Source organism: Carassius carassius, chromosome 40, assembly GCF_963082965.1.
Source record: "Carassius carassius chromosome 40, fCarCar2.1, whole genome shotgun sequence".
Lineage (NCBI taxonomy): Eukaryota > Metazoa > Chordata > Actinopteri > Cypriniformes > Cyprinidae > Carassius > Carassius carassius.
In genome coordinates, this window is record NC_081794.1 from 28,883,663 (window position 1) to 28,909,920 (window position 26,258).

General features: G+C 39.0%; 2 protein-coding genes across 3 annotated transcripts; one reads left to right on the forward strand and one right to left on the reverse strand.

Moving 5' to 3' along the window:
* Window positions 1-770: 770 nt before the first annotated feature.
* LOC132122530 (leucine zipper putative tumor suppressor 2 homolog) lies at window positions 771-18,735 on the reverse strand. Of its 2 annotated transcripts, none has more exons than XM_059532904.1 (5): window positions 18,647-18,735; window positions 3,983-4,378; window positions 3,081-3,581; window positions 2,514-2,783; window positions 771-1,387 (listed from the first exon to the last, which is right to left on the reverse strand). In XM_059532904.1, exons 2-5 carry the CDS (start codon window positions 4,349-4,351, stop codon window positions 782-784), a joined length of 1,746 nt encoding a protein of 581 aa, XP_059388887.1. In that variant the 5' UTR covers window positions 4,352-4,378; window positions 18,647-18,735; the 3' UTR covers window positions 771-781. The 2 variants fall into 2 exon arrangements, with proteins under 2 accessions (XP_059388887.1, XP_059388886.1); XM_059532903.1 differs by lacking the exon at window positions 18,647-18,735 and adding an exon at window positions 7,372-7,554.
* Window positions 18,736-22,637: 3,902 nt separating this feature from the next.
* Window positions 22,638-26,198, forward strand: LOC132121834 (ras-related protein Rab-37-like). Its single transcript, XM_059531588.1, has 9 exons — window positions 22,638-22,708; window positions 23,374-23,484; window positions 24,345-24,386; window positions 24,466-24,532; window positions 24,625-24,677; window positions 25,191-25,256; window positions 25,354-25,410; window positions 25,857-25,933; window positions 26,087-26,198. The coding sequence occupies exons 1-9, from the start codon at window positions 22,655-22,657 to the stop codon at window positions 26,190-26,192; spliced, it is 633 nt and encodes a 210-aa protein (XP_059387571.1). The 5' UTR covers window positions 22,638-22,654; the 3' UTR covers window positions 26,193-26,198.
* The last annotated feature ends 60 nt before the right edge of the window (window positions 26,199-26,258 follow it).

A 26,258-nucleotide genomic window follows, 5' to 3' on the forward strand; every position in this document is an offset into this window, starting at 1 on the left:
AAAAACATGTTCTGTGTGAACATCCCCTTACTCCGTTTTCAGAATAGTGCTGTCAAATAAAGGAATATTAAAATGTTTACATAATGTGTGTGTACTGTGTATGTGTGTATGTGTAAAATATTATATATGTGACCCTGGAGCATAAAAGCAGTCTTTTTGAAGCAAAAGACAACAATACATTGAGTCAAAATCATACATTTCTCTTTTATGCCAAAAATCATTGGGATATTCAGTAAAGATCTTGTTCCGTGAAGATATTTAGTAGATTTCCTACCGTAAATATATCAAAACTTCATGTTTGATTAGTAATATGCATTGCTAAGAACTTCATCTGAACAACTTTAAAGATGATTTTCTCAATATTTAGATTTTTGTGCTCCCTCAGATTCCAGATTTTCTAATAGTTGTGTCTCAGACAGATATTGTCCTCCGAACAAACCACACATCACTGGAGAGATCATTTATTCAGCTTTCAATTTCAATTTATTCAATTTAATAAGATTTGTGGTCCAGGGTCACGTAAAAAAAAAGTTAGGTTTATATATATATATATATATATATATATATATATAAAAATAGAAATTATATGACTATAAATATATACATATAAATATTTGTGTGCATTTATATAAACATAATAAACATACAGTACAAACATATATTACATACACAAACTTTTTGGATGTGATTAATCATGATTTAATAGTTTGACAGCACTATCTGAGAACAGAACCCACTCCGAGCACGATCTGAAATGAGTGTCGGTGGATGATTGCTCGTTTCAGATCTCGGTCGCAGTGATGTCGTCGAACGTGACTTCGTTCCCGCTGCTGTCATCGTCCTGTTCCCGGTTCTCCAGCTCCAGGCTGAGCTGACGGAGCGATCGCTCCAGATCTCGGTTCCTCTTGTACATCTGCACGTAGTTCTGCTGCAGCTGAGACTGATAGCGAATCACTTTATCCTTCTCCTCCTCCCAGCTCTTTCTCTCGCTCCCGAACGCAGACGCCTGATCCGAGGAGTGCTGGTGTTCGTAAGCGAGCTCCGCCGTCAGACGTTCGTTCTGCTGCTTGTGTGCCTTCAGTTCCTCGCTGTCATCGGTGCTCGAGCGAGACGACTCGTCTTCCAGACGGCTTATTCTGTCCCGGAGCAGCTGGTTCTCGCTCTTGTGGCGCTGCAGTTCGTTCTGGCAGACCTCGAGCTCCAGCGTCCGTGTGTGTGAGGCTGTGTGCGCCTCCTGCAGCTGACTCTGACACGTCTGCAGCTCGACTCGAACCTCTCGCAGCTGTCCACGCAGCGTCACCAGCTCACCGACACGCTGCGCCACATCCCCCTGCAGCTCCTTCATCCGCTGCTTCAGCAGGGAGATCTCTCCAGACTTCTGACACACCTGAGAGACACAAGAGGTCAGGACCTGTGTGTTAATCTGAGTTATGATTAATAGAATATTCATTATAATTAAGGATATGTGATTTTTGACCACTAAAGCAGTCATAAGGCTCCATTTTTTGACATTTAGATGTCTACATCATCTGAAGCTGAATAAATCATCTCTCCGTTGATGTGTGGTTTGTTCGGAGAACAATATCTGTCTGAGATGCTACAAAAAAATCTAAATATTGAGAAAATCATCTTTAAAGTTGTTCAAATGAGGTTCTTAGCTATGCATATTACTAATCAAACATTAAGTTTTAGGTAGAAAATGTATAAAATATCTTCATGCAACATGATCTTTACTTAATATCCTAATAATTTTTGCCAAAAAAGAAAAATTTATAATTTTGACCCAAACAATTGTCTATTGCAACAAATATACCTGTGCTATATTAATTAATACAATTATTATTTTTTTGCATATCTTGTCAGTGAGCTACAGCTCTGTGTAGTAAAAGCTTCTGCATCTGAAGCACATGATGGAGATTTACTTCTGATTATTGAACCGACTTTACTGAAAAGATGCACGACAATCGCAGTCAAGTAATCGTGCAGCCCCTTCAGAACCAGCTGCTAAACTGAGCAAACGCATGCAGCAACTATAAGTTTATTAATAGTAATAGATGTTTGCAACAAATATTTTGTTATCTTGATGGAAACAGCGCTTTATTCACAAATGTTTTATGCAATGTATTCCAAATTTAATTCATGACTTTGGAAACTTGACAAAAATACACTTGTGGGAGTTTACAACTCTGCCCAAAATAAATCATGACACCAAATGAACTTTGAACCAGTAGGTGGCGCCAAATGACTGTTGAATGAGAGTAATTTAGTCCTTCCTTCCACAGATTCTGATTCATTCAGAAACAAGACAAGTGACTACTGTCTTTATGAACAGGTTAATGAATCATTGATTCACTTGATTTGTTCAAAAACGTGGTATTGAACTTCTATTATATATAAAATCACATTCTAATTGTGTTGAACGATGTTGAGCATGCAATGTTGCGTATCTAATACCGGTCGTTCGGTGCAACTCTTATTATAAACACACTTGATCCTTCTAGAAATATCCTCACCTCCCACTTGGTCTCCTCCAGTCTGGGCCCCAGCTGTGTGTGTTCTTGTTCGTAGGAGACGCAGCGCTCCTCGAGTCTCTGGCGCTCCTGCAGGAGCTGTGTCATGTCGTCCTGCTGCTTCTTCTTCTCCTGCTGCAGCTGAAACACCTGGAGCTGCAGGAGCTGATGCTCGCGCTGCGCTTTATGAGACGCCTTCTGCATCTTCGCTGCACACGTCTGTCTGAACTCCTCCATGTCCAGCTCCGTGTGCTTGTGACGCTCCTCGTACACCTGCACACACACACACACACACACACACACACAGGTTAGTTCTTATGTTCAAGGTCTGTTAAAGAGACAGTTCACCCAAAGATGAAAACTATCATTAATTACTCATTAACTCTCATGTCGTTCCAAGACCTTCCGAACACCTGAAGTGTTACCAGGTCCACACACATAGTAAGGACGGGTAAAAAAACTAAAATAATTACTTTATTCAACAAGTCTTCTCCTTACTATGTTTTGTGGACCTGGGTCTGTGTTGTGAACGAACCGTTCCAGTGGAGATGAAGCATGTCTCTCACACACCTGACAGATGGCTACTTCGTTGTGGTCCAGGTTTTCTCGGAGCTGCTGCAGCTCCAGGTCTCGCTCCCTCAGCTTGTCCTCCAGGTCTCTGACGATGGTCTCGTAGGTCTGGATGGGTGCCGGGGACAGCGGTTCGGTCAGCAGGGGCCCGCGGCCGCTCAGGGAGCCCGTGCTCTTGCTGGACGAGGAGCGGCCGCTGTCCGAGTTGGAGTGTCCGTGATGTTTACTGGCCTCGCTCTGGCTCTGGCTCTGGTTCTGGCTCTGGTTCTGGCTCATGGTAAAGGACTGGCTGAACAGAGCATCGCGAGCGCCGCTGTAAGTGCTGCGCCTCTCCTTCGTCACGGACGAGACGTCTTCATCTTCTGGAGAACTCATGCTGAGGTTTCCTTGGCTTCCCGACAGACCGGCTCCGAGCCGCGGGGACAGGTACTGCACGCCGTCACGGCTCCTAGGGACCACGGGTTTGAAGGCACTGGGTCTGATTATGGCCTGCTGAATGTTCTGAGAGAAACAAACATCAGAAATCATGATGCGTTAGTCAAGAAACGACTAAAAACGCATCTCCATCGTCATTGGACCCTCTCGCTCTAACACTCTCTATTCTAATTCTATTTCATCTATTTGTCTTCTTTCTTTTTCTTTTGTTTTTAAAAACACTTGATCCTCCATCACTTAAACTCTATTCGTTTTCTATATGAAAAACACTAGCTTTCGATATTTTTTCTATTCTATTGATTTGTTTTTATTATGTGTGTGTGTGTGTGTGTGTGTGTGTGTGTGTGTGTGTGCAGATATGGAAGCATGTTGTGTGTTGCATGTGTATACAGTAGTCAGCCTTTTTTTTTATTACATTTAATTTGATTAATTCCGATTATTTTATTGGTCTCTGATCCTGAACTCACTCTTTCTAGTTGTCCAGACACTGGGACCAGTCTCGGGGGTGCGTCCACACAAGCCGAGTCCTCATACAGATGATTATGGTTCGAGTCTCTTATCAAGTCCTGGTGTGAATATGAGCGAGTCCCGAAGCCCTGGGCTCTGCCGGCGACGTTCCTCCTCCTGCTGGACGGAGTCTGACTTCTCTGTGAGGATTCGGACAGCAGGCGTCCCGAGCCCGGCGTGCCCTTACCGAATCTGGTGCTGACCTCAATGTTAGCACGGTCAGGATAAGAGATGTGACTCTGCATCATGCTGCTGACGGCACCCATCGCTCCCATCAGGCCTGGTCCTGGACGGTTAGTGGACACGGCCAGAGAATGGACCAGCGCCATGACCGATGACACACGACCTCAGAAACCCTGCACGGAGAAGAAGAGAAACATGAGCATCGCAGCGGAGCTGGAGTGTGTGGTGAAGCACTGGAGACAAAACTAAAGACCTTTGCCTGTTGAATATCAAAACAACTGAACAATTAAAAACTTTTTCTGTATAAATATGGATTTCCGTATATTCCGACCTCTGAGGGACGACCCATGTGATTCCCGTAGATTTTTTTATTTAAGATTTTTAAAAAAGAGATGTGACATGAAAGTGACAAAACAGTGAGTGAATACATTTGAAATTATTTATATTTAATAAATGTATTAACAATTTTAAAATAAAGTGCATCATCTTTTCCACACAAAATATGAAGCAGCAAAATTGTTCTCAGCATTGATCATGACACTGAAATATATTGAGCAGTGATGAAGAAAATGCTGCTTTGCATCGCTGTCACGATCATGGACTTACGGTTCCTTTCGTGTTTACCTATTTTGGTCTGTTCCGCTCCTTGTTTTGTTAATTGATTAATCCCCACCTGATTTAAAAAACCCTGTCTGTTTAGTTCCTCCTTGTCTGCTATTAATGTTATATCATATGTTTGATGATTTGTGTTGGATGTGCCTTATTCTCATGTGAGTATTAAAAGAACTGATATATATCTTCTTCATCATGCGCGTTACTCTACACACCAGCACGTACACACAGCAAACTTGTTTTTCGTTACAATTGTTAACTAAATGTGAACAAAGCTTGTATTCCATAACAAAGATGGTATCACTCACTCAGAATCGTCAGTTGTTTCACATTTTGAATGTTTTCTGTGGCCACTATTCTTTTCGTCACACTGGCTTTTCTTCATCGGACACAATATTTGTCATGTTGTGACAGGCTGATAGGCCAGAACTCAATCTAATATACTAACATCATTATTCACATGGCATAGCTGATTGGTTTCATTTTTCACATCAGCAGCCAATGAGCTTGCTGCTCAACACGTGTGAGAAACCCTCCACCTCCCCAGCTCCACCTGTATAGATCTGCTTCAGGATATTTGACATATAGTAGAATTATTTCATATGTTACATGTGCAGAAGCAGTGTTTTCATGTCTGTGGATTCTATAGGGGATGTCAGATAGCATTGCACTGGGATATAATGACGTTTGCCATTAATCTAAATGTTAATGTAAACACCTTAATCATAGTATTGTCTCATTTAGAATAAAGTAAATAATTAGGAGAACCAATGTACATGTAAACGTAGTCATTAACCAAATTAATTCAAATTCATTCAGAATCATTAAAGGTAGGGTTGGTGATTCTGGAGAGGCTATCAATAGCAGGTCAGCTTTGAACGCATAAGATTCCACCTTCCTGCACATCACCCTCCAAAGCCACGCCTCCTCCAGAACACATGACTGCGCAAGCCACGCCTCCTTCAGAACACATGACTGTGCAAGCCACGCCTCCTTCAGAACACATGACTGTGCAAGCCACGCCTCCAGAACACATGACTGTGCAAGCCACGCCTCCTCCAGAACACGTGACTGCGCAAGCCACACCTCCTCCAGAACACATCACTCTCCGAAGCCACGCCTCCTCCAGAACACATCACTCCCCGAAGCCACGCCTCCTCCAGAACACATCACTCTCCAAAGCCACGCCTCCTCCAGAACACATCACTCTCCGAAGCCACGCCTCCTCCAGAACACATCACTCTCCGAAGCCACGCCTCATCCAGAACGCGTGACTGTGCAGAGGATAACCAGCCAAACGAGATTAGCTCTGTAGCTTCCTCTTCTGCTCCAGTGTGTGTACTGATCTAGTTTATTCTTCAGTCTTGTCATTGTGTACTATAAATGATGGCTTGTTCCTCATTCATAAGTCACTTTGCATAAATGAATAAATGCAAAAAGAACGAAGAACTGACTGCAGCTAAATCCCTCTCCTGGTTGATGTTCAGTGTTTGAGTGGGCAGATCTGTATTAACATTGATCCAGCTTTAATGCAGGATCACTGATCCAGATCGCTTTCTGAATGACATTAAACACACAGAACTACACCGATCTCCTTCAGCGTTTACTGCCTCCTACTGTACTCTGACAAATCTCACATTTGGTCCAAGACCAGATTAAACAGAGATCGATGTGAGTCACGTGACATCAAAACAAACTCAGTTGTTGTGGTTTCAATCCGGAATTACATGGAAATTCGTCAAATTAGGGAAGTCAAATGAGTTGTGGCTGTTGTCTCGCATCGACTTTAAACCTCTTCTCTTCCAAGATTTTTCTGTCTCTAGAGTTTAGATCTCAGTGTCTCAAACTCCGCTCAGATCTGCACGAACAGTACGCAATCAAACCTCAGAGATCTCAATACTCCAGTGAACAAATTTAGATTATCAAAGCATTGTGGGAACACGGTTCTAAAACACTGAAATGTCCAGGTTTCTTGTTGAATTTGTTATCTATCTTACATTCTACTACCTTTTTTATCCAAAATGTTATTAGAACCTTTTTTTAAGTATTCTAATAACAGTTAAAATATCAGGTTTTCATGTCTTGATTAGAACATTTAAAGGTTAGGACGTTCAAGTAGAAATAATAAGGACATTCTGTCACAATGTTTTCTCAACGTTATACAATATGTTCAACAAGTACAAATAACTTCAAGACACTCCAAGAACAGTTTCTCTCAACATGATAATAACATGTGAATCAAGTTACAAGAATGTTCCACTAACATGTCCTAACCGTAATTCAACGGTTTAATTAAAAACATGACTGAAAGTTGTGAGAATATTCCGTTTCTCATCAGATGATCTGAGCTCCACATTGAGGTTTATATCTCTACTCTTATTCTACATCAGCCACAGACTGCTTTGGCTCGGTTTATACTCCATTTAGTCTAAATTTTCTCTTAGAAATGAAAGTGGTTTTAAGATTGTACTCGTGGTCTCTTAATGCCTGACAAACAATGACACAGTTTCTCTCTCTCTCTCACACACACACACACACACACACAATCACATACCAAATGTTAAATCCTCCATGTCGTCACTGATGTTGATGCAGCTGTGTGTCTGTCAGTTGCTTCACTTCCACTAACTGAAGTACTTCAGTGTCGCTCTGTCTCAGTGTGTGTGTGTGTGTGTGCATGCGCACGTCCCTGAGGAAGCTCGTTTCTCTCCGTGTGTAAAATGTAGCTCAGTCTCCATCCTGGAGAGATCAGTGCTCGTTCTCGAACCCCTTCGTAGTGCTCATGATCTTCAGTTTCATCAGTTCTGATGGTGTGTTATCTATCAATACGACACTAGAGCGTACAGAACTATTAAACACGACTCACACGCAGTTTCTTCTCCGTTTGGCCACATGCACATGGTAATGATTCAGTGGTTCTCAACTAGGACTCTGACATCCACTAGAGGGCCTCAAGAAGACTACAAGTGATAGAATTGAGATTCTCACGGTCTCTACACCTGGAAAAATACAGAGGTTAATCAAATGTTAAAACGCCATGGGCATTTTCATATCGGATATATACATTTTTCTAAATATGCCAAGATGCGAACTATATTATTATGTGGAAATAGTCATTTATTTTTTTTTAAGAATTTTTACGTTTATATAATATAGGTTATATATATATATAGTTCTAGATATGCAAAGGCATAAAATATTTTATTGATTGGAAATTGTAAGTTTTTAATTAAAAAAAAAAGTATTAATATTTGAAAAAAAATCTGTTACTATTATAACAAATGTTTTTTTTTTTACAATTAATATATTTTATTAAATATTTATTAAAATTAAAATACAATTAATATTCAGTAATATTATCAATTAACTGCACTGACACTGTTGAATGAGAATGATTTTTGAAATGAATTGACCTGAATAATCACACTATAATCTTCTGTCCGGCTGATTGACAGCTCAAATTATAATCGGCTGATGAATATTTTTCTGTTTATTTTCGTGAAGCTGTTTTATACAAAGCACTACAAAAATAAATGTCACTTGATTAATAATGTAACAAAAAATTTTTTTAATATTACTAGCTGAAGTACAAAAATGTTCTAGAAACATTTTTTTCTAGTTAACGGGAACATTCCATTGTATCATTTTGCAATTATGAGACTGTTACTTTTAAATGTGTCAAACTTTGTACTCAAAAAGTTTCAAAAGTTGTTTCGAATGTTGCAACATTTAAAAATGTTAGTTGAATGTTCAACTGAAACGATTCAGGAAAAACATTCCATGAATAACGTTCCATTAATGTTGCTGGAAGAAGATTTGTTCATCCGTGGTTCACTGGCGATCAGATCAGCTGACAGCAGGCGTGAACGGGAGCCTCATCGGCTTCATCTGATTCAGTTTTTATACCAGCTGCTACTAATTTGACTTTCTTATAAAGTATTCAGGGCCAAAGATCTGTGCGATCGAAACCTCAGGAACATATGAGCATCACAAATATCTCAACGTGGAAAATCTGAGATCGCTGAGATCTCCGAGTTCATGTCTACTATATGAACAGACTGTATGTCAACAAATCCAAAGAAACAGTCAATTAAGACAATTAGTTGACTATATGCATATCATTAGCATTCAAGTACAGTGAGGCACACTCAGAGTGACAGAGATGAATGTAAACACATCATCTCTCTTCACACACACTTCCAGAGCAAGTTTTGAATGAGCCTGCTGTGCTGGTATATATAGGCTAGTGTAAGTAGGCTACAGCGTGCAGTGTGTCTCTCTCAGGTCCTGTAAATGGGTCACACTGGACACAGTTATATTGGTTCTACAGGCAGAACAAAGCGGAGAGAACAGAACAACACGAGACGAGACGAAGCTCCAGAACACACACACACACAGAGAGAGACACACATACACACACAGACACACACACACACGTGACGCACGCACACACACACAGACACACTCACACACACACGCACACACACAGACATGCACACACACGCACACAGAGACACACACACAGACACACGCACACACACTCACACAGAGACACACACACGCACACAGACACACACACTCACACACACACACAGACACACACACGCAGACACACACACACTCACACACACACACACACAGACACACACACACACACACAGACACACACACGCAGACACACACACACACACACACGCAGACACACACACACACTCACACAGACACACACGCACACACACACACACACACACTCTCTCTCTCTCTCTCTCTCTCTCTCTCTCTCTCTCTCTATCAGGACATCTTTCCTCTTCATGCATATGATGCACCTGCACGTAATGTTATGTTTTATTAACACAAGCTTTGATTTAAATCAAATATATAATCATGTCATCCATACAAGGGACAGAATATTTTGGTTGGACCCCAATGACTTTCAAAATATCATCTTTTGTGTTTGACAGAAGAAAGTCATGCAGCTTTGGAACAGCATGAGGAGCTTTTTTTTTCTTTCTGGTGAACTATTCATTTAAACATTATTATACAATGTTATAAAGTTGTTATTAATTGCATAAATCATCCAATCAGTTGTTGGCTCAGCAGATTCATCAGGACGTTAAATCCTGCAGGAGCTGCTGTTATACAAGCACTGCTCCCAGTTTGATCAGCAATATATTTATGATCAGATTTCACAGAATCAGGCCAAAAAATAAAAAAGACTCCATTATGACTAAACTGTTTCATGTTTATGTTTAATTCGATGTGTTACTTGCAGATCTCTGGAAATATTTGTGGAATTTACTTTCAATTTCTACAGTTGACCAAGGTATTGGCGACGCCAAGGTTGTGTGTTCAATTCCCAGGGAATGCAGGGATTGATCAAATATAAGTTGCTTTGGATAGTATCATCTGCCAAATGCATTAATTAAATGTATTTCTAAGGAAAAATGGGGAATGCAATTATATTTTCCAGTAAAACATACTCCTATAATTGATTGATTAGTTCTTGCAATTCTAACTCTAACACTTCCTGTGGCTGTTGACTTTGCATTTAGTCATTAAGGAGTTTTTATTTCTTTTTTGCTAAATAGGCTTCAATTTTGAATGAATCCTGACCAGATGAATCATTTATCTGAATCACTCTCTGCTGTCACTCTCCTCTGATATTATTAAGATTATGATTATGTTGTGTTCAGACTTGTATGTTGTTATTTGTTGTGTGGAACACAAAAAGAGAGTTAAAGAAATGTCATATGTCTGTCAAGCTCCAAAAAGAACAGGAAAATGTATAAAAGCACCATCACAGTATCATAACAATAATCCATAAGACTGTGCACGAGTCATTTGATGCTAAAAATGCCTTTGAAATCATTAGTCATTTATTTAAAAACAATTTAAAAAGACAATTTTAAAAGTGGGGAGGCTGTGCGTGGGGTTAGCTACACCCAGCTAACACCTATAAAATGCGCACAAGAAGCCGTGAATACCTACTCTGTAACTGGCGGGTACATGGTCGGCGCCATAAAACCGAGCAGATCCCTCTTAAGGGGTTTAGGGTGTCTAAGGCACTGGCAGCAGGGTGCCAGTTGGTGTGAGCAGCGAGGAACCCACTAGTTTGAGTCAATGGTGCAAACACAAGATGGTATGCGGATGAACCACAACTATGGTCACCGGATGGCGTCAACAGCAAGAAAGATGCTACTGCGGGGCAGCCTCCTCACCAACCTTGTTTGTTGCACGTCTGTGCACCACGTGGTAACCGGCGTGGAGGTCCAGAGAGGCAGTCTGGTGGGGGCACGACGCCAACTGCCTTTTTCACTGTGCAAGGCGTCTTGACTGGAGGAGTATGTGGAAGCCCTGTGGCGATGAGGGGAACGCAACATCAGTAGGCTGAAGTAGCTGGGAGCTGATAGCGTAAACCTTGCACACAGGCGGCTCATAGCTGATGGTCGCAGCATCGCTGAATCCTGAGTGCCAGTGGGCTGAGGCAGCACTGTGAGTGTCTGGGCAGCCCTTTTTAGGGAAAGCACTGCCTACCCCAGAAGGGGAAGCCCCTAGAAAAGGTGGGGTAAAAAAAGCGTGCTCAGAATATATCCTGGCTGGTTTACCGCTACCAGCGGGACTTCACCTCAGCGGTCGAAACAGGAAAAGTAAAAAGTTGATTGTTGCGTCATGGAATATCCGCACTATGCTAGACGGAGTTTCCAGACCTGAGCGGAGAACAGCTCAGATTGCAAAAGAACTACAACGATATAGAGTGAACATTGCTGCCCTTCAAGAGACTAGGGTTGAGGGTCAGGGTCAGGTGCAAGAGGAAAACTACACCTTCTTCTGGGTTGGGAAGACAGAGGGAAGGAGAGACGCTGGTGTGGCTTTTGCTGTCGACAACAAGATCAAGCTGACAACTCTGCCAACATTCGTCTCTGAGAGGATGATGGTTATATGTGTACCAATTGATAACAACAGACATCTGACCATTGTCAATGTGTATGCCCCAACCATGACCTACCCAGATGAGGAAAAGGAGGCATTCTACCAGGAGCTGACAACGATTGTAAGCAGAGTCCCCCCACAACACAAGCTGTTAATTGTGGGTGACTTTAATGCAAGGGTGGGAAGTGACTGTGAAACCTATGCTGGAATCATTGGAAAGTTTGGCAAAGGTAAAAAGAACACCAACGGAGACCTCCTGCTTAACTTCTGTGCTCAACAAGAGCTCTGTCTCACGAACACCTTCTTCAGTCAGCCAGATAAGAACTTCTTCACATGGAAACACCCACGCTCTGGACACTACCATCTGTTAGACTACATTGTTACCCGTAGGAGCGGGCTTCATGAGATCATGTGCACCAAGGTCATGCGTGGGGCGGAGTGTTCTACTGACCATTACCTTGTGAGGTGTCAGATTAGGCACAAGATAACCGTGCCAAGGAGAAAAACTAAAGGCACAACCCCGAAAAAACTTGACCTTGGAAAGCTTGCAAATGAAGAGCACTGCAGAAGACTGGCTGAAACTGTGTCATCTGCAGTAAATGGTGCAAAAGTCAAAACAGTAGGATCAGAGGACATTGAAGAAAAATGGCAGGCACTGAAGAAGGCAGTCTATTCTGCAGCAGAAATTACCTTAGGTCACCCACAGCGTAGAACTCCTGACTGGTTTCAGGAACATGATGAGGAGATCCAGAAGCTGCTGGATGAAAAACACCTCCTGCATAAGCGACATCTGCAGGAAAACTCTAATGGGAGTAGGGCTGATTTTGCTGAGATCAAGGCCAAAGTACAGAGAGAGGTGAGGCGAATAAAGAACGACTGGTGGTGTAGCCAGGCAGAAGAACTGCAAAGCATGGATGACAACCATGATTATCATGGATTGTTTACAGGGCTAAAGGCCATCTATGGTCCAAGGAGCAATGCAGTGGTACCTGTCAAGTCAGCAGATGGAGGAAAACTCTACACTGAACTATATGAGATTCAGAGTAGATGGAAAGAGCATTTCTATAATCTGCTAAACCAGCAAGGATCCGCTGAACCAGATGCCTGTAAATGGCTAAAAGGACACCAGAGTCGTGATGACCTCTGCTATGAGATCACTATGGAAGAGCTTGAGAAAGCCCTAAAGGCCACAGCAAGCCATAGAGCACCAGGTCTAGATGGAATCCCCTCAGAGGTGCTCAAGAAAGGAGGAAGAGTACTCAGAGAGGAGCTCCTGAAACTTTTTAACAGCTGCGTTGTCCATGAGTGTGTACCTCAGGAATTCAAGGATGCACTGATTGTCACAATCTACAAGAGAAAGGGAGACCGAGCAGACTGTGGAAACTACAGAGGCATTTACTTGTTAGCCATTACAGGCAAAGTTCTGGCTAAAATCATACTCAGTCGGCTCAAAAGCATTGCCGAGCAAGTCTTACCAGAGAGTCAATGCGGCTTTAGGTCAGGGAGATCTACCACTGATATGATTTTTACTCTACGGCAGCTACAGGAGAAAGCAATGGAGCAACATCAGTCTCTCTTTGTGGTGTTCGTAGATTTCTCAAAGGCATTCGACACGGTCGATCGAGAAACTCTTTGGAAAGTCTTACAGATCTATGGATGCCCCGAGAAGCTTGTTAACATCATCAAGCAGTTTCACACAGGGATGAAAGGACAAGTCTTCATTGGTGGGGAACCCAGTGAAGCCTTCGAAGTTAACCATGGTGTGAAACAGGGATGCGTGCTTGCACCCACGCTTTTCTCACTATATCTCACAGCTGTGTTAGATTCAATGGGCCTTGATCTGCACAAAGGGATCTTTATTCGCACTAGGACAGACGGCAAGTTTTTCAACTTAGCCCGACTTAGAGCAACCACCAAGACCAGAGAACTATGCATCCGGGAGCTGCTCTATGCAGATGATGCTGCTCTCGTGGCTAACAACATTGAAGACATGCAACATATAGTAGACCGGCTTTCGTGGGCAGCAGACTTGTTTGGACTGAACATTAACATCTCTAAGACCGAACTTTTGTATCAACCACCACCAGTGTACTCCAACAATATGAGAGAGCCACAGCCAGTGACGGTGCATGGAGTGCCCCTGAAATCTGTCAAGGCCTTCACATATCTGGGCAGTACAGTGACCTACACAAACTCCTCAGATCTAGAAGTCGAGAGGAGAATTCAGTCTGCTACCAAGGCTTTTGGCTCTCTCGAGAAACGCCTCTGGAGCTGTCACGACATTTCGTGCAGATCAAAAGTGAAAGTCTACAATGCTGCTGTACTTCCTTGCCTGCTCTATGCCACCGAGTGTTTAACGCTCTACAGCAGGCATATCAAAATACTTACACGAGTTCAAATACGTCATCTACGTGCCATCTTACACATTAGATGGCAGGATCGAATCCCAGATGTAGAGGTAATCCAACGAGCTGGCTCTGTCAGTGTTGAAGCCCTTATTACATCATCACAACTGCGATGGGCTGGACATGTGCGCCGGATGAGTGACAGCCGACTGCCCAAAGCAGTTTTTTACGCAGAGCTAAAAGAGGGCAAAAGAAGCCGTGGTGGTCAAAAACTGCGTTTCAAAGATGCCCTGAAAAGGCATATGAGGAACACCGGGATCTCCCCGGAAAGCTGGGAGGAACAGGCCCTGCAGCGTGAGAAATGGCAGCGCAGATTGAAAACAGCAGTCGCAGCTGTTGAGAAAAAGCGTCAGAAAGAAAATGAGAAAGCTCATGAGAGGCGGCATTATTCCACTGCAGCAAAAGACTTTGTCTGTAGCAAATGCCATCGCTGCTGTAGATCGAGAGCAGGCCTTCTACCCCACATGAGAGCTTGCCTACAATAGCCTCCAATCCAGACAGTCATCGTCGATACACGACGGACTGCCGATGATGATGATGATGAAAATGTATCTGGAAACATTATCTAAGTAAAAACGTGTAATTTTCCCCTTTTTTCTAAATAGACGTGACTTGTTTGGTTACTGAAAAGTTAAATAAATACTGTACATAAATAATGCAAGATAATAATAATTGTGGTGCATGTTTGTATATGTGAAAGAATAATAATGCAGTTCTCAATGAGTCTGTTCCACACGCAAAGCAAAGACTTGAGGCATGATGAGACACTTTCATGAGACTTTTATTATGCTTTTTCATTATTTGTAAAGGTTGAGTGAGTGTTTGGTCCTGTGTGTGAAGATCATGAACGTCTCTTTAATGTTCCACTAACAAAACAACAGCACAAACAATCACACAATCTTCATGTGCGGCTGAATTACTGGATCTCTCTCAGAGTTTATATAAACGGCTGGACTTCACTTTTATCGAAGCTGAAATCTGAAGAGAATCAATCACAACAGAGACATTAAACCCACACAAACGGCTTCGACCGCTCCGAGGACGGTTATATAAATAGAGCACGTATTCAGAGAACTACGGGAAGCCACACCTCATTCAATTAAAGTCATAGATTACAAAACAAACTCAATAAAAGCAGCGTAGACGTGAATTTTAAAGCTTTCAAGAACAGATCTGAAAATGAAGCTAATTTTAAGACCATTAAGATCTTTTGCACGGTTAATATTATTTTTAGATTTAAACACATTTTCCCCTCATTTAATAATTTCTGTAATGATATGCATTAAAATAGTTCACTCTAAAGTATATTGTAGAGCAGGGTTTTAACTAAAACGAAATTTAAGTTAAAATGTTATATTTAAATATATATATATACACAGGTGCATCTCAATAAATTAGAAGAATGTCGAGGAAAAGTTAATTTCAGTAATTGAACTCATTGTGAAACTCGTGTGAGCTGAATTACTGGAAGAAATGAACTTTTCCATGACATTCTAATTCATTGAGATGCACATGTGTGTATGTGTGTGTATATATATATATATATATATTATTATTATTATTTTTTTTTTTTTTTATGAAACCTATAACAGTATCTAAAATTTTACTGTCATTTTCTTAAGCAAAATACTTTTTTTTTCTCTCAGACTTTTCTCTGAGAAACCTTGAGAAGCTCCCAGACCCAGAGGAACAACAACAACAAATGGCTGCACAGGAAATGATGTCATTAAACTCCATGCATGTGTGTGTGTATGTGTGTGTGTGTGTGTTTATTAGGGGTTGCACGACTACTGATTTCTACTAGTCGATTTTTTATTTAAAGAATACTCGAGTTACTCGACTACTCGTGGTTCATGCTACTGTAAATGAAAAGACATTCATTATTTATTTTTTTAATCAATAAACACTTATTTATTCATAGCCTTATGCAACAATTACATATATAAATTGTCAAAACTATTATGACATTACATATTAAATTTACATTACAAAATTACATTTCTCTTATTTGCATTCGGATACAACATTGTACAGTTACATGATAAGACCATTATGGCTATCTTTTTTTTCATAGTTATCACTGAACAAGTATGCAGTGTTAAACTAAAATAATTATTCATTTCTAAAATAACATTTATCATGCAAGCAGAGAGATATATGTCATGACAAACGTTTAGTGATCATTTAAACACGACTGAATCAATTCAATGCACACATTTTCATTACGCAGAACACTTTAAGTGAGTCTTAATGTTTAGTGAACTTCACTTAAAAAATGTGTGTGTGCCGTGCGAACCAGCAAAAGATAAAGATGGAAACATGTAGGCCAAATAGAAAATATATCCGTATCGAAGCTGATTATTAGCCTGCTCTCTCGAGAGAGAACTGGTTTGGTGTTTGAGAGACTGAGACGCGCAGCGCTGCTGTTTGATTGGTGAGCATGCTGTGCTTAATCCATCATTCGTATCATATAGTAACCTAAGGTTTAAAGCATTTCATTTTAAAATAGAACATGTATAATGTATTATTACAGGTAATATTACTCTTGCAAAGCACTGATTTCTGAGAGATGCACGGAGAGACAACAGCACTTCTGTGTTTGATTTGTGCTCTTTTCACTCATAAACTTTACATTCACTCACTTCAGGTCTGTGTATAATACTGCGCTGATCCCCTGACTCAGCTGTTATCTAGCAAACCCCGGACTGTGCCAGCTTCAGCAGAGTATTCAGGCAGAATTATTCCTTGTCTGTTATTCATGTTTGAAACCATTATCCGTGCCATTCAGAATAAGGTATTCGGCTTCAGGCACACCCCTATTTACATATTTAAATTTTACATACAACATAGATAAGGTCGTAGAAAGTAACAGCTACACGCAATATTGTAATCCTTAAATTCATATCGTACTTGCAATCTCTTTGTACACACTATGGTTAATGCATGCTGGAGCAGTCGATTGTTTCCGACTAGTGGTTGAAGTAATCGATCACTCGACTAGTGTTTATAGGCTGGAGGACCAGCGGATGTGGGTTTGACCATCATGAGCTTCACACACCGAATTACTCCATCGTCGTGAAAACAGAAGTCCACAGAGAAATGTAATTCTTGTTCAAAAACTAAAATAAATAATTGAAAGTAAATCTCCATTATTATAAAAAATGTTATTTACTAAATGGCAAGGATTCCCAAACTTTCTGTCATCCGATTCCGAACCTCTTTGAGCTAAAATATTTTCTTGAACTCTCCTTGAGATCTTAATTTAATATTTCAATAATTTAACAAACATAGTCACATGTTCACGATTTTTAGATGGCGGTTAATTTATTTATTTTCTAGAATATATTTTATTTGATATATTTCTAGGGTTAATACAATATAACTCACAAACCTCCCGTTCCTTCATAAACCCCAGTTTGGGAACTAAACAAATGCAAATGAGTTGGAAACTCATCAGTCTACTCTTAATTAATGGTTATCTAGTTGTCCAGTGCAGTTCCAATCAAACAGCATGTAATAACACGGTTGTAAAACCCAAAACTGCAGAAAGTCACTGCTGTGTTAAGAAGCTAATCAGACAGACTTCATTCAGTGAAACGCAGCTAATTGGAGGCCACTGGGTCACTGGAAGGATCCATGACTGTTTAAACTCGACATTTGTGCGACATGAAAGCTAGATAATTAATCTGGATGCCATTCACATGCAATGAAGTCACGTGACATTGTTTATTAAGGAATAATCACCGCTAGTTCATTTACTGTTGTTATTTTTAAACAGCAGGCAGTGTACACTATACACTATTCCTCACAAAATCACATGCATGTGCTCTGAACTTGTACACTCACAGACAAAATAAAAAAAGTCAATTTAAATTTTTTTCTCACAATTCTGACTTTTCTTCTCATTTGCATGATGATGATGATGATGATGACGTGAAAGGCAGAAAACAGAAATATATCCATTTCACACATTCATAACAACAATGGACACTGCTCTTCAGGATTATATAAACTGCACTTGTGTAACTATGTTATAGGCACATAAAAGACCTTAAACATTAATCAAAGAGATTATTAGACTCATTTAACTTACAGTAATTACAGACATGAGTCTGTGGGGATCCAATATATAAAGATGCATTAAACCAATAATGTAAGTTAAAGATCACTTGATCATCAAGGGGTTAAATGATTAGTTAAAAACTACACTAATGAAGAGGGAAGTTTGTGCTGTTTACTGTAAACAGTCGGTGACATCAGAAGACCTTTAAACCTCATGATAATCACTGATAAAAGATGTTTTAAAGACATTTACTCGTAAACCGATGAAGTTTAAAGTCAAACCCAACGGTCTGTTCGCGCTGAGGGGAAACCAGCTTCAGTGTCAAAGAGAGCCTGTCACAGTTCATCGATATAAAACATGATAATAAAGTACATACTCCTGTATTTGATCTGTCTGTCAGATTAGTGTGTATAAGAATCGCCTGTACTCACCATACTGTAGAGTTTATTACTGTCCAAGTTTAATATCGCGGACTTTCTGCGCTCCTTCAGCTGTGACTGAAGTTGCTCTCTTATGCCCCTCCCCCAGCCACCCTCTACTGGTCGTGTCTCATGAATATTAATTACGTCATGAGGTACGCGTCATGCATGCTTCACCGATTGGCTAAAAGCCGGACGCTGGTGGGCGGGCGCTACGAATGAACGCATCAGGTTTAGGTGAATATGTTGACGTAATGGATATTAATGAGGTTCGGTGACTGGACGTTTTTTGGACATTTATGAAAACGTCAGCGAGACGTAATTAATATTCGCATTTTCTTCGGTCCAGTGTGTGAATCAGGATTTTTTTTTGTCATTTACCACAGACAACAGAACAATAAGATTTTATTTAATTTTTAAAATGTTCTATAAAAGAATTCTCTTCTGCTCACCGAGCCTGCATTTATTTGATCCAAAATACATCAAAAGTAATATTGTGAAATATAAGTTATAAATAACTGCTTTTTATTTGAATAGATTTTAAAATGTAATTTATTCCTGTGATCCTTCTAATATTCTGATTTGCTGCTCAAAAAAATGTATTATTATTATTATTATTATTATGTTGAAAACTGCAGAGTATATTTTTTCAGGTTTCTTTAATGAATAGAAAGTTCAGAAGAACAGCATTTATCTGAAATAGAAATATTTTGTAACATAATACAGGTCTTTATCATCACTTTTGGACAATTTAAAGCATCCTTGCTAAATAAAAGTATTAATCTCTAAAATAAATATAAAAAAATATAATAACTCCAAGCTTTTGAATGCATAATGTTACAAAGCCTTTTATTTCAGATAAATGCTGATATTTGGATATTTTTGTTCATGAAAGAATTCTGAAAAAAAAAATGTACTCAACTGTGTTCAACACTGATAATAATCAGAAATGTTTCTTGAGCAGTAAATCATCATATTGTTCTGATTTCTGAAGATCATGTGACACTGAAGACTGGAGGAATGATGCTGAAAATACAGCGGAGCATCACAGAAATAAATTATATTTCTAAGTATATTTAGTTAGAAAACAGTTATTTGAAATAGTAAAAATATTTCACAATTTTACTGCTTTTGCTGTATTTTGGCTCAAATAAATGCAGCCTCGGTGAGCAGAAGAGACTTCTTTAAAAAAAACTTTAAAATCTTACTGTTCAGGAACTTTTGTCTGGTAGTGAATATAATATTTGTTTATATAAACCTAAAGCAAAATAAACTTATTTTTTTATGTTTTTGAATTCTTTTTTTTATTTTTATGTCGCTTTGTTTTGTTTTTTGAAGTTTTTTAAGGACTTGTTTTTCAGTTGAAATGAGTTTCAATGGAATTCAGACATTTATATTCCCTATAGAAATGTAGGACTTTCCCAGTCCTTTTTTTTTACCTAAATGTAAATCTTTTTACAGGTTTCCCAAGCTACCTGGAAAAAAGATTTACATTTGAGCCACCTAACAGATGCTCTGATCCTGAGGGATGTACAGAGAGTGCCAAACTGCCATGGATTCATTATAATTACTGTTGAATCATCTAAAATACACGTCCAGCTCATCAGTCAAACCCTAAACAGTCTCTCAGTCTCACCTGTTCTCTCCATCTGATATCAGCCCATCCCTTCACACACAGGAAATGAGTGTCTGAGCTCTTCAAATGCTACAAAGACTCGGAAAACTGGTCTAACAAGAGCTTTGAGCTCACGAGGATGAGATGAGCAGCAAGCCAGGAGATTCCAGACGTGCCTGGCCTCTTTAGAGCAATCTTCCAGAAGCTTCCAGCATGTTCTGGTTCTCGGAGCAGATCTCTGTGAGAAACTGGGCCAGGAAGGTCTCGAACTTTCACAAACCGTCCGCTTTTCCCTCGTGCAGGAGCATGTATCACATTGAAGCAGAAATACTGAAATAATATTTGCTTGTAGAACGTCAATAAAACTTATATATTACAGTCAGTTTTATGTGAAATGGTTTGATGAGCACATTTTTTTTCTTTGTTTTCTATTGAAACAGGAAGTGTGTTATGTGTACACTGGACATAACTGGAGTAGGATCTACTTTGAAACAGGTTTTAGAGTATACAGTATACTAAAGGTTTCTTTATTTAGTCAACTGAATAAAGAGGAACCAAAAAAACATATTATTTGTTTGGTTTGTAAGGGATAGATATTGTTTAAATGATTAATATTCAAATTGTTTCAGTGTACAGTACATTTGCATATGAAAAAGCAGTCTCCTGTTTGAAATGCATCTTTAAATGTTAATATCTAACCTAAAAACGGTCAGACAGACGGTGTGTGTGTCTAAGGTCAATATATCTTACTATCTTTGTCCCTTATGTCTCCTTAATTAACTTTCTTCATTTAAGCCCAGTCTCGGTTTCAGTCTAATAAAGCTGATTTGATGTTTATCTGGATGGGAAGCAAATATGATCTTTCTCTCACGTGTCAGTGTTTGGTGGATTTATTAGACTCACCTGCGATGATTTACAAGTGTTTCAAAAATGCATCCACTACTGATGAACACACTCTTTTTTATTTGCATTATCGCTCTGTTGGTTATCTTACCATGTGTTACTTTAGAAGTCTTTTTTTCTAAAAGTAGTCTGATTACATTAATGTAATGGATTGCATTACTAACTACAATTTTTGTCATGTAATTTGAAATCAGTAACAGATTACATTTTGTAGCAGTCTGTGGATAAATCATCTCTGTCTCTCTGGTTCTGTTCCAGGTCGTGAAGGTCCTGCTGTGTTTAGAGAAAGCCATCAGAAGTCACTCATCATAACTGATGTGGAACATTGTGTCCTACTGGCCTCTGAATCCCTGCAGCTTCTGTCCTAGAACATGTGGAGAAATCATCAAATCTAGCAATGAATGCACTGCCATAAGGGTCAATTTAATGCTTAAAATCAAATGTAAAGCATGGTACTTACATACTTACAACATGCTCAGTCAGTGGCATCTCTGTTCATCACATTAGGTTGTATATATCAGACGGCTCATATGAACTATTGTCATGATACTTTTATAGTTCTATTTTTAGTTGGACAATCCAAGCCTTCTCATCTTTATGTTATGCAAAGAGTGACTGGGGTTTATTTCTCACTGGTTTGGAAGGAGTTAGAGTTAGTAAATGTTACAAACTGGTTATGAGGATTGTCTCATCGCTTGGCTTTTGGAAAATCTGACATGTGTTTTTCAAAAGTAAGGAATTTTCTGTAAAGGATTTTCTGCGTGACTTAACATGCATCACCTTATATCAATGTGCCACTGTATTGACATCTGTGTTTGTGAAATGAATGCAAATGTACATATATTTAAATATGTATATTTTTATTTAATTTGTTCTCTCATATTATTATTTTTCAGATTTCATGTTAAAGTTTAAAAAAAAAGGTTACAAACTGGATAAATTTTTACTTGAATATTTATTTTCTACAGTCACTATCAGTTTCATTATTTTGTCTTTTAGTCTGTTCTGCCATCTAGTGGTCACCATTAAAACTCATCTAGATGATTTCGTGATTCTGTTTGTTTCGTCGCTGTAATAATAATAATAATAATAATAATAATAATAATAAATACTGATAATTTCTTGTGCACTTTGCATCTATATGTCCCAGGGAACACATGTTAGGAGAAAATTGTTAGCCTGAATGTAATGTAAGTCGCTTAGGATAAAAGCGTCTGCTAAATGCATAAATTTAATTTAAAAATTTTAATTTAATTTAATTTAATTTAATTTAATTTAATTTAATTTAATTTAATTTAATTTAATTTAATTTAATTTAATTTATATGATCTTTTTTTATTTTCTTTTTCCACAATGTTTTTATTCAGTGCCAAAAAAGCAAGAGTATTTTAACATATGATCGAATTATTTATAATACTGCTGCACGCTCCGGGTGTTCTGTCTCGTGAAGGGGGCGTGGCAGTGACGCAGTTCCTCAGGTGTTGCGTCATCTGCGCTCAGTGATGGATCAGGTCAGCGATGCGGCCGTCGCTTATAATCAGGATTTTACACACAAGGTAATTATTATTGATCAATCGATAAATCATCCGCTGAATGATGATTTTTCAGCCATCTGTTTGACGAGATGAGCATGTGGGTAGATGTGACGATCATTCATGTGCGTGGTTTTTTTTGTGTGATATTTGACGTATTTGTCTGGGTGTATGTCCATTCATTATTAATTTCAAAGTAGACCTAGTGCAACACATTGTAGATCAATTATTTTCCAAATCTTGAGTCTTGAGTGAGTCAGAGTCTCGTGTCGTCTCATCGGATGGTGATTACAGTGTTATGATGTGATAATGTCTGATAACAGCATGTGATGATGTTGATTATAGAGTGTTATGGTGTCTGATCGTGTGATTATAGGGTATTATAGCATGTCATGATGGTACATTTCCTTCCTAACACGCAGAGTAAAGCCAATATATCGGATTGAACACTGAATTGACCCGTGTTCCGTAAGAGAGATGAATTCCACAGCATCTGTGTTCCTTCCGCCTGATTACTTCCTGTTGGGGGGGGGGGGGGGGGGGGGCTGTTGTTATGGCAACAGCACACCTGCATCAGCACCAGCGTGACCTCACGTAGAGATGCACTGGTTATTAATCAGTGATTTCTGTTCTACATGTTCTTAGATTCACATCTCTGTTGTGTCTCTCTTCATCTCGTCGTCTTGTAGACCATCCTGGTGGGAGACAGCGGAGTGGGAAAGACGTCTCTGCTGGTGCAGTTCGATCAAGGAAAGTTTATCCCTGGATCGTTTTCCGCAACGGTGGGAATCGGATTTACGGTAATTCATCATTAATCAATAATAGTAATGTTTAATTTTTATTTTTATTTTTAAGAAGACTCTTCTGCTCACCAAGCCTGCATTTTTTAGATCCAAAGTACAACAAAAACAGTAATATATTTTTACAATTTAAAATAACTGTTTTCAATTCCAGTATATATTAAAGTGTAATTTATTTCTGTGATGCTCCGCTGTATTTTCTTCATGATCTTCAGAAATCATGAAAATATGATGATTTACTGCTCAAGAAACATTATTATAAATATTATAATCAAACAGCTGAGTACATTTTTCAGGATTCTTTGATGAATAGCAAAAGATCCAAAGATCAACATTTATCTGAAATAAAAAGCTTTTGTAACATTATACACTATTTCATTCCAAATCTTGGAGTCAGTTTAAAAAGAAATGATAGAAATTAATACTCTTATTTAGCAAGGATGCTTTAAATTGATCAGAAGTGATGATAAAGACAATTATGATGTTGCAAAAGATATCTGTTTCAGATAAACGCTGTTCTTCTGAACTTTCTTCTCATTTAGAGAAACCTGAGAAAACCCTACTCAGATGTTATTACTATAATAAATGTTTTATGAGCAGCAAATCAGCACATTAGAAGGATTTCTGAAGATTATGTGACTGGATTAATGATGCTAAAAATTCAGCATTTAAACCACAGGAATAAATTACAGTATAAAATCTATTCCAATAGAAACCAGTTATTTTAAATAATAGATCAAAATGTTACTGTACTTACTGTTACTAGACTTCTTTAAAGAAGATGAAAACTCTTTTGACTGCTGTGTGAATATATGAGTGGACAGAGAAACAGATGCATGTGCTGTCTCGTCTGTTGTCAGAATAAAGTGCTCGCTGTGGACGATCTGAAGGTGAGATTACAGGTGAGTGAATCTGAGTCTGTCAAGCTCTGATGACTGCAGAGAGAGCGGCTGATTGTAACGGATCAATCTCCCGTCTCAGATCTGGGATACAGCGGGACAGGAGAGGTTTCGGAGCGTCACACACGCGTACTACAGAGACGCTCAGGGTGAGAGACGATTAACCCTTCACTGTCTGTCAGCGTTGTGTGGGATCCGGTGGTTTATTCTAATCCATGATGGTTTATTGTTGACCTCACAGCTCTTCTGCTGCTCTATGACATCACCAGCAGATCCTCCTTCGACAACACACGGGTACGAACTTCACTTCATCAACACATAGAACATAAATTATATCCTTAATAATAATATAGAGTTTCTCCTCCTGAGGTTGATGCTCAGCTGCATGTTAAACACTTTTAAATTTGTTGAAAAAACTATTATTTTATTATCATTAATGAAAGTAGTGTAGTTTTGTTACTATTCGAAATTAGTTTTTATTTTATATTTCATAATTTTTTTTTTTAGAATTTTATTTTTATAATTAGTTATAAAAAAAAATAGTTATTTATCAGTAACTTTTTTTTTTTTTTTAATCTATTTCACCTAGTGAAATATTCCTGAAAATAGTTATTAGAAATGTATTTTATTTGGTTTCAAATAAAAGTAACACTTTTTTTTTTTTATCAAACTTAAAAAAAATTGTGGTTGTGGCAGCTAGTATGTTTTTTATGTAGCATAATTTAATTATCATAATAAATATCTAACATTATTGAACATATAGAGAGAATACTAGAGGCTTCTGATTGGCTGGATGTTTTGTTGTAGGCGTGGCTTACTGAGATCCATGAATATGCTCAGGATGATGTGGTCATCATGTTGCTTGGCAACAAGGTGAGAAGACTTTGAGCTTGGATCTTGTGTTATATAAGTCCTAACTCAAGTGTGCAGTGTAAGTGTGTGTGTGTGTGTGTGTGTGTGTTCTCTACAGTCAGACATGGCCAGCGCTCGAGCCATCAGACGAGAGGAGGGAGAGAAACTGGCCAGAGTGAGTCTCAGTCAGTGTTTCAGATCTGATGCTGAAAATACAGCTCCACATCACAGAAATAAATAACACTTTCACAGAGATTCACACAGAGAACTGCTGTATTAAATAATACAAATATGTAAATGTTTTTACTGTGTTTCTTGATCAAAGAAATGCAGCTTTGAACAGGAGAGACATATTTCAAAACCATCACAAAATCATAAATATTTCCAACATTTGATGTGATTTGTGTGTATATATTGATTTATTATTATATGTGTATGTATACGTACAGCTTTAATTATCCTTTCAGAAACAGTTCACAAATTACTAGACAAGTAATACTTAATTCAGACTTAATTGTAAAAAAAAAAAAAAAAAGTACATTTATTGGTCAAATTTGGCTTTGGGAACCCAAGCAGTAAGAGCTTTGTTCACGTTGTCTCCTTCAAACTTGTTTTTTGCAGGAATACGGAGTCATTTTCCTAGAGACCAGTGCCAAAACCGGACTCAACGTCGACGAGGCCTTCATGACCGTGGGGAAGTGAGTTTACTTGACTTCATATTTTCATATTTTTTCTCTTAAATGTCTCCTAAAAGGAGTAAGCAGTACAGTACTTGTTGTGAAAGTACAGATACCTTACATCACAAATAGCAGTGACAAACATGTTGTATTCTTCATGTTGTATAATCCCAGGGAGCTGGTGAGACGCTCGGTCCAGCTGTCCGTCGAGCACAGGTTTCACCTTCATGACGTGATGGAGCCGGAGAAAGAGCCATCCGTCTGCTGCAGCTTCAGCTAGAGACTAGAAAACCAGAAACAAAGCAGAACAGCATCGCTGTCACCTGATGATGTGTTTGATACGGAA

Bases quoted from the DNA above. Each gene is read 5' to 3' on its own strand.
- LOC132122530 (XM_059532904.1), bottom strand. From the start codon at position 4,351: ATGGCGCTGGTCCATTCTCTGGCCGTGTCCACTAACCGTCCAGGACCA. The intron at 2,784-3,080 runs GTGTGTGAGAGA...GTGTGTGTGCAG, and splicing joins ACGAAGTAGCCATCTGTCAG to GTGTACGAGGAGCGTCACAA. The intron at 1,388-2,513 runs GTGAGGATATTT...TGTGTCTCTCAG, and splicing joins TGGAGGAGACCAAGTGGGAG to GTGTGTCAGAAGTCTGGAGA.
- LOC132121834 (XM_059531588.1), top strand. From the start codon at position 22,655: ATGGATCAGGTCAGCGATGCGGCCGTCGCTTATAATCAGGATTTTACA. The intron at 22,709-23,373 runs GTAATTATTATT...GTCGTCTTGTAG, and splicing joins ATCAGGATTTTACACACAAG to ACCATCCTGGTGGGAGACAG. The intron at 24,387-24,465 runs GTGAGTGAATCT...CTCCCGTCTCAG, and splicing joins ATCTGAAGGTGAGATTACAG to ATCTGGGATACAGCGGGACA.